We start from the raw sequence: 9,217 nt of genomic DNA, 5'->3' as shown, positions 1-9,217 counted from the left end.
ACATGCCAAATTTATACCGACCACAAAAGCCTCAAGTACATTTTCACTCAAAAGGAACTAAATATGAGGCAAAAGAGATGGATGGAGTTATTGAAGGATTACGACTGTGTGATTGATTATTACCTAGGCAAGGCAAATGTAGTGGCAAATGCTTTGAGTAGGAAGGCTATTGGATCTCTTGCTCACATCCAAGCCATCCAACTACCTCTCATGGTGGAGTTGAAGAAGATGGGGGTGTTAATGCATATGCATCCTTCGGGAGTTCTTATGGCTAGTTTTCAGGTGCGACCGGTGTTGGTGGATCGTATAGTGGAGACTCAAATGGAAGATCCTAAATTGAGAACAATTAAGAGCAAGGTACAAGAAGGTCTTGATCCGGAGTTTTCCATAAGGAGGGATGGAGCGCTCGTGTATAAAGGACGACTTTGCGTTCCAGATATCCCAGAACTCAAGTAGGAGATTTTAGAAGAGGCGCATAGCTCGATGTATGCGATGCATCCTGGAAGTACCAAAATGTACCGAACGCTTGTTAAGTATTATTGGTGGATTGGCATGAAGTGAGAAGTGGCAGATTTTGTATCAAAGTGCTTAATTTGTCAACAAGTAAAGGCAGAAAGATAGAAGCCTTCAGGATTACAATCCTTACCTATTCCCGTGTGGAAGTGGGAGGAACTCAACATGGATTTTGTGTTCAAGCTACCCTCTATGCCCAGGAGATATGATGGTGTTTGGGTAATCATTGATCGTCTTACCAAGTCGGCACACTTCTTACCAGTACGAGAACATTTTTCACCCGAGAATTTAGCCCAGTTGTTCGTGCAACGTGTTGTAAGTCTTCATGGAGTACCGCTAGCCATCGTATTTGATCGAGATCCACGTTTTACTTTACGACTATGGCGGAAGTTGGCTGATGCACTAGGAGCAAGACTTAACTACAGCACCGCTTTTCACCCGCAATCTGATGGACAAGTTAAGCGCACAATTCAGACATTAGAAGACATGCTAAGGTCTTGTGTTATGCAATTTCGCTGTAGCTGGGATGAACAATTGCCATTGATAGAATTTGTCTACAACAACAGTTATCAGACGAGTATTGGGATGTCCCCGTATGAGGCTTTATATGGGAGGCAGTGTCGGACACCTTTGTGTTGGAGTGAGGTAGGAGAAGAGAGACTCCTTGCAACAAATAATGCAGTTGGATCTGAGTATTTACGGATGACCTTGGACAAGGTGAAGATCATTAAAGACCGGTTGAAAGTTGCCCAAGATCGACAGAAGAGTTATGCCGATGTGCGTAGGAAGGATTTTGAATTCGAAGTAGGAGATTGGGTATTCCAAAAGTTATCTCCATGGAAAGGAGTAGTACGCTTTGGTTGACGAGGTAAGTTGGGTCCTCGTTATATTGGGCCTTATGAGATTACGGAGAGGATTGGTCCTGTGGCTTATAGATTGGCATTACCGGAAGAGCTAGCCCGAGTACACAACGTGTTTCATGTTTCGATGCTACGGAAATATATTGCAGACCCCTCACACGTACTCGAGACTCTTGACATAGAATTAAGGGAAGATCTTTCGTATGTGGAGCAACCAGTGCAGATTTTGGATCGCGAGTAGCGGGTGCTACGTAACAAGACTATTCCTTTAGTTAAAGTTTTATGGCGGAACCATTTAATCGAGGAAGCAATGTGGGAGCCCGAAGCGTAGATGCGTGATCAGTATCCTTATCTGTTCCAGTGACGTGCGGAATTTTGAGGATGAAATTCTTATAAGGGGGGAAGGTTGTAACACCCCGTCCCAAATCACATCGAAATTCGTGCACGTTGACCGAGGTTGACCGTTGACCGAGTGGATCAAAAGTTGACTTTTTGTTCCAGTTGAAATTTCTAGTTGACCATGGTACCGTGGCGAAGTGCATGATGCCCCGAGTTCGTAGACTAGTAGCACGTCGAAAACGGAGCTACGGTTTGGAAGTTATGGGCAAAACAAGTCGAGGTGCAAACTGTCCAAAAGGTGTCGGAAGTTGACTTTTTATTGTTGTGTAATTTTGTTTTGACTTTTGTATGGTTGTAAAGTACTCGTCAATATGAGTTCATAGACTAGCGGCACGCTTAAATTGGATATCTAGTTAAAAAGTTATGGACGTGTGAAGTTCGCCGGATACCATAATATTTTATTATATCTGGCTTAAGTGCACAGTAATGCCACGTGTCGTCACCTGATTGGTCCAAGTGGGTGAACAGTGTCACCCACGGTGGCTTTTATTTGGCAAAAACGCCGGGAGGAGAGAGAAAAAGAGAGAGGAGAGAGAGAGGGAGAGAGAGAAACGACCGGCCGTCGGACTCGACAAATTATCCGGCCGATCCTTGCTACACGCGCCGGCCAGACGGGAGCACCTCCCCATTTCAGGCCGAACCCCAAAATTTCACGACCGCCGGTCGCCGGACGCGCCCAGACCGAGCCGGCGAAGCTCGGCGGCGATTTTTCCCCTCCACCGCCGGCCACCGCCGTTGACCCGTTTCCGGCCACTTTCAACCACACGCGCCTGACCGGTCTCTCACCCGTGGAAATTCCGGCCTACCCACCAAATTTCACGGTCACTGGACCTCCGACGCGCTGGGATTGGAGTATTTTCTGGCGAGGTGCCGAAAACCTTCGAACCCCGATCTCTTTGCGGTCCGGCCTCCGTTTGCCTCACCACCGGTCCCGTTGGAATCCTCTCCCCTGGATCTACAAAACCCCCAAAAATCTCAGTCATCGGCCACCGCACGCGCTGCCGCCGGCGACGGTTGCCCGTGACCACGGTGGCTCACCGGAAGTCACTGTTTCGGCAAGTACCCAGTTGCACCGCCGAACCCTGTCCACTAATTCCGACCTCCTGAATCCAAATCCGGCGTCCTTTTCCTCCAATTTGCGATGGTTTGGGAGAATTGAGGAGTTGAATCCCGAAAGCTTTTCGGCGAGATTCCGGCCACCTCGGGTCCGATATCCGGGAAGTAAGACCGAATCCATGATCCTCATCACTCACGCTTCGATTCGGTATATTACATGTAATTTTTAGTTGTTGTTTGTGTTCGCTCCCCGGGTACCCATTTGGGAGTTACTTGATTAAAATATTAATATATTTGGTTGGTGTACTGTGGCTGTTTTAGGTGCGCGTGGGAGTGGTGAAGTTGATCCTGCGGAGGATCTTAGCTGATATACGTGCTTAAGGTGAGTGACCCACCTTTAAAAATATTTTGGGGCAATTAATTATATTTAATTGGTGTTTAATTGATATTTGAAATTATGCTCATGTGGTGCAATTTAATTATTATTTAATTGTAATTTAATTTTATTTATTATGCATGAGCAAGGTATATTTCAGTAATAATCGTATATGGTTTTAATATTATTTTCGGGCATAATTGGTTTAAATATTTTGTGAAAATATTTGTTTAAATTGGTGGTTTAATTTTTATAATTATGCCCGTGGTATATTATTTGTTGAACCTCGTGTTATGAGAAAAATTATTATTTTACTATTATCGATGTTTTCGTATCGGGTTTATTAAACGAAAATATGTGGGATGGTAAATGTGAAAATTGGTATATTTTCCACGGTAATTTTTGGAAAATCGGTACGGTTATAATTAGTTTAATAATTATTTTAGACGCACTCATACAGTATTGGTGTTCCGGTGTATATGTGGTTATGGCGCAAGTATTATGTCTCCCGTGAGTTGCCATTGGATAGTGGGCAGGCAAGTTTGATATTGGCCACAGCCGCCCCCCTCCTTGGCCGGGATGACGGTTTCAGCAGCGGTACTGTCGGGATGTCGAAGTGCCGTTTGCAAGTTTCTCTCTTTAACCTCCTGCCAATCGGTGCTCGGGACGCTGGGTATCGGAGGGCATCACTGGTATATGGTGTGGTGCGTCAAGTGTAAATTTTCAGATAAAATTTCAAACCCCAAAGTGTTCAAAAATTGTTTATTATATTTATTTACATTTTAATTATATTTGGGGTATTTATATATTTATTGTTTATTAAATTATTTGATCCCTTGGTTTTCGGGAAATACGAATATCGGGTTTTGTGAAAATGTTTTAAAAATGGAACATTTCCAACGGAGTGAATAGTGAGAGTTTTGAGAGAAATTATTACTTTCAACTGTTATTATTTATTTACCTATTTAATTGTCGGTATTAAATTAAATTCCCTTATTTGTTATATTATTAATATTAAAAGTGTTCAGTAGCTAGGGTCGCTCACTGAGATGATTAGCATCTCACGTTTTTAAATTCCGTTCCCTTAGGTGCAAAGGATGGTAGACGTTCTTCCGGAGCGAACCAAATCTCCGCCGCTATCGTAGTTCGAGAAGTACCTTTGTACTCGTTATTTCAATTGTAATATTTCTTTCATCTTTGTTGTATTTTCTATTGAATAGCACTTCATGAAGCTCTGTATACTATTCTAGACACTTATATTTTATTTATGCACTGGATTACTGTTATTCCTGTGAAGTGCTGTAAAATTGTGGAAATCAATTTGTAGTATTGTGGGAGGAATAAAGGAATGAATATAGAAGTGTGTTTTCAATGCAGGTAATTTGTGGTAAGTCCAACCCTTAGGGAAGGTTCTGCCGGATTTTCCATTGGAGGATCCGGTAGGGTTTTCCTGGGATCAGGACTTGTCTAGGGTTCCGATGAGAAATTTTGGACAAATGCTGACACTAATTCATTGAAATTCTTGTATACATGTATATAGAATGTCAGCTTATAACATTAATTTTTGGCATAATTGTTTTCTTGGTTTACTAAAAATTACATCACAATAAATATATTACCCAGATAACAAGACAATTCCAATTTCATTAATTAGTACATGACTATATAAAATTAAACAAACAAAAACAAACACCCAAAAACATAAAATGCAAAATTGCATAAGACTTTCAAGCAGCCACTTTAGTCATGAATTCTCGATCAACTGCTTTCTTAAGGAAGCTGTCCTCTTCCAACACCATTTGAATTGGCAAGAATCCCAACCCGATAGCCACAGCAACTAGCATTCTCTCTGTTTCAGCCTCGAACTCCTCCAGATCAACCGTCCCATTTGAGTCATGATCAAACTGATCAAACAGCGATTCATAAACTCGAGCCAGTTCGCTTGGCTCGGGTTTAACATCGATTCCAAAATGCGTCTCGAACACTCTCAAACACTGCAGCTCTTTCAACATCTCGGCATATGAAAGGAGGCCATCATGGTTGGTGTCAAGGTGAGCAAAACGGTCGCATACCAAAACATGGAATGCTTCTTTGTCTTGCACAAAATTGAGGATGGTGGCAGCATCTAGCTAGGACTGAAAAAAGACTACAGTAAAGAAGGATTTGAATTAAGGATTCTGAAATTTGTGATTGAAGTGTATATTGATGTGGTTTGTTGAAGTTGGTTACTTGGTTTTGGTCTTAAATATGCATATATATATGTGTGTGTGTGTGTGGGTGGATGCTGTTTCATACTGTTCCTTTTCCACTCGCTTTGTGGCCTGCTGTTTTAATTTTGCTTTTGCCGAAAGATTCTTATTAGTCAAAATGAACAAATTAGTTCCTTTTCCATATGAATCAATGAGCCATTGGTGTGGGCTAGTGTTGTGCTGTGAAAATCCAGTGGGCTTAGCATCCATAAATGATTAAAACCATCGTTCCGAAGTCAGCCAATAACCGATCTAGAGCTACCGACATAATTTTTATTTTTTTATTTTTATTTTTTTTAAAGCCAATAACCGATATAGAACTGCCTACATAATTTTTTTTTTTTTTTTTTTTAAGGCCAATAACCTATCTAGAGCTACCGACATAATTTTTTTTTTTTTTAGCTTAAAGGGTTGTTGTATTAACCAAAAAGAGGGCGAAAAACAACAAAGAGAATCCATATCAGGTAGAAGCAGATAAACCGCTTTCCTGATTTACAACCTCAATAAACTTATCAAAATACAGCAGAGATGGATAAACGCCTGAATGGCTTAGTCGAAAGGCTCCACTTAGAAACTAAATGAGCTAACTTATCAACGTTTCTTGGAACCCAAGCAAACGAGATGGCATGGAAAGTAGAACATAAGGCCCATATTTCTTTGTTAAAGCCGGCAGTAGCCCAATGACAAGATGGCTTTAAAGGATCATTGATGCTTTGAATTAGGGTTTTGGCGTCGCTTTCCCAGCAGATATTACCGACATAATTTTTTTAGGTTTTATTTGTGTCAGATCGATGATACTTTACTCTTTTTTTTTTTTTATTTATAAAAGGGTAACAAACATAAAAATCAATAAATAAACCAAAAAAGAAAAAAGAAAAAGAAACAAGTACGGAGTAACCACTTTTGAAATAAGATACAATTCTATTACTAGTGATAAGAATAATATGATGGAACTAGAAGATGTTCTAACATACCAAAAATAACTAGAATAGTAAATTTGGGGGGTGACCGACCTTTGTGTTGTCTTTATTGTTATTAACTACCAGGAAGTGAAGCTTTAATTTTCTGAGTCAAAAGTGTGCATAAAATTGTAAAATTTCCAGTCAAAAACTATAAGACCCACAGATCGTTTCCTTACTGTTTATTTCTTTCCTCGAAATTTGGCTCCGATCTAGAATAGACCATACAGTAAAACGTGTATATTAATTTATTAATTATTTTATTGGTATATATCTTATTATCTACAGAAGTTCTAGAATTACGACAAATGGTGTACAACTGTTTTGCACACCATTTGTTTTTGCAATTCTTTTGCTGTTGGCTTTTTAAATTCATAAGTCTAGAGTATCAAAATAATGGAAATGAAAATTTAAAAAGTATATATTTGGATACAGATTGCAATATGTGAGTAATTATTATATATCACGGTGATTCTATGAATATCGTTTGATGTGGAGATTAGTTTTAATTCAAAATTAATTCTTTTTATTTTTTTATGCTGGAGCTAGTTAATCTTATAAATGATAACACAATTACTCAATAATTGCTAATATATAATTTGTAGAAAAAAAACATATATATATATATAAATATCAATTGTTTTTTAAATTAAATTTAAAAATTTTGATGATGACAATCGCTTGACTGAAAGGAGAAGAAGAAAACTTTTAATAAGATAATGCGGATCTACCAGATCTCTTGTCTGACTCTCAGCAAATTTATAGTTTCTCGGAGAGCCCATTACCTATGCATGTGAGAGAGTGAGAGCCAAGAGAGAGAGCTCAGATATCTTTTGTCTTTTCTAAAATTTTAGTATAACTTTTCTATGTTTTCCAAAATCTTTTGAATTTATTTATATATGGACAACAATTTGACACGCTATACAGATAGCCTAGTTGCATATATATTGAAATGGGAAGGTAACTAGTAACTCTGCAAAGAATTTTTTTTTCTTTATCGTTTTTCTTTTTTTTTTTTTTGGCTGTACATATACATATATAATAATCTATGATACATCTATAGCGTAATTAATTTTTTTCTTTTTTGGCTGTACATGTATATGATAATCAATGAAAAGAATTGTGATTATACAAGTTGACCAAAAAGTTATAAAGTATTTCTGCAATTATATATTGTTAGAAGCATTAGTTATGAAATTGATTAACATCGTAAAAATATTTAGTTGGAAAATTTTTTTTCTTTTTATGAATATATAATTGGAAAATAAATTTAGTTACAACTTACAAGTAGAATAATAGTGGTGAGAAGTAAAAGGAGAGGATGGGAGAACATTGAGAAAGGAATTCCCATGCAATTCCCATACGCATGCTTTGACTTTCGTTCTCTTCTGAACCTCACTGATTCTCATCAATAATATCTCCACCACCAACCACTAAAGCATTAGATTGGAAGCACTTAATGCTCCAATTTCAGACATCATTCACTTCAACAGAGCTTCCCATTTAATTAATTTGTGATTTTCATTGAATTTGAACTTATAATTAATTGCTAACTATAGCTAATTTCTCACCCTAGAAAAAACTTCAGAAGAAAAAAAAAAAAAAGAAAAAAAAAGAGGAAAATAAACCTGCTTGCCCACTTCCTTAATAAACAATGTGGAGTTTTATAGTTTAACAAGATAGTAGCATGTAGTATGTAAACTATATATAGAAAATTCATGATGAGCTCAAATATTTAAATTGCAATAAAATTAAACCTCCCCCAACGCCCAACCAGATAATCAGTTTAGCTAGGGTGCATATACTATTCTTCAATATTATACATGTTAATCTCAAATAATTGCCTCCAATTCTCTCAGCCTATAAATAGACAAGAACGATCCCATTTCTTATACATCCTTCTCCGTTTAGTCTACTTTGCTAAGACAAAAAAATTAAAAATTAAAAATTAAAAAAAACCAAAAAAAAAAAAAAAAAAAACAAAAAACAAGGTGAAAAATAAATTAATGGTCTCCAAGGCTTTTGCTTTCCTGGGTTTTCTGCTCTTCCTTGTTCTTCTCATTGCTACTCATGTCTCGGCTAGAGGCTTGCTCAGACTTCCAATGCTGACAACAAAAACGGTACTGAGTTGTAATATTGCATTTAGTTCCTGATTTTTTTGATATGGAAAATGCGGAGATTAATATTCAAACTGTGAATCATTAATTTTTTTAAAAAATAATGATTTTGTCAACAGGATGTTCCGACGAAAACTCACGTAATTCAATTAATATTATATAATTAACATTGCTCAATTTATACTTATTTTATGCAATAAGCAAAAACTGTGTATACACATGAACATATATTCATATTTGAAAGAATATCATTTGTGAAACATGGAAATTATTTAATTACGTTAATTGTTGAACATTTCATGGAACATGCACGTTTAAATTTAGCACTATTCAATCGTTTTATCACCTCGTTCGTTTATCCCTTCTCTTCTATATCGTATTGATTAATTAATTGGTGATCTAAGCCTATGTTTTTTACATTCATGTGCAGTGGATGCCACAAATAAACTCCAATGGGGTGGATGAAGCAAAATACGGCAATGGATATGGTGGATACCCTGGCGGCAGTGGTGGATATAATAATGGTCGTCGAGGTGGTTATGGCGGTTACCCTAGACGTGGTCGCGGTGGTGGTTGCTACTACGGTTGTCGCAGGCGTAGTTACCATGGAAGAGGCTGTGCTAGGTGCTGCTCTTATGCTGTTGAAGATGTTGATGCTCAAACAGATCATGACCAACCTCACAACTAA

The 9,217-nt window shown here is 37.8% G+C and overlaps 2 protein-coding genes across 2 annotated transcripts; one reads left to right on the top strand and one right to left on the bottom strand.

The window, feature by feature from the left end:
• Positions 1–4,821: 4,821 nt before the first annotated feature.
• LOC125422001 (uncharacterized) lies at positions 4,822–5,457 on the bottom strand. Its single transcript, XM_048472418.2, has one exon. The coding sequence runs from the start codon at positions 5,214–5,216 to the stop codon at positions 4,932–4,934; it is 285 nt and encodes a 94-aa protein (XP_048328375.2). The 5' UTR covers positions 5,217–5,457; the 3' UTR covers positions 4,822–4,931.
• Positions 5,458–8,418: 2,961 nt separating this feature from the next.
• LOC107417384 (glycine-rich protein) lies at positions 8,419–9,217 on the top strand. The gene is made up of 2 exons (XM_016025998.3): positions 8,419–8,532; positions 8,960–9,217. The coding sequence occupies exons 1-2, from the start codon at positions 8,419–8,421 to the stop codon at positions 9,215–9,217; spliced, it is 372 nt and encodes a 123-aa protein (XP_015881484.1).

The sequence above is a fragment of the Ziziphus jujuba genome, chromosome 4, assembly GCF_031755915.1.
Source record: "Ziziphus jujuba cultivar Dongzao chromosome 4, ASM3175591v1".
Taxonomy (NCBI): Eukaryota; Viridiplantae; Streptophyta; class Magnoliopsida; order Rosales; family Rhamnaceae; genus Ziziphus; species Ziziphus jujuba.
The sequence above is the reverse complement of the archived record's forward strand: the minus strand, read 5'-3'. Positions and strand labels throughout refer to the sequence as shown.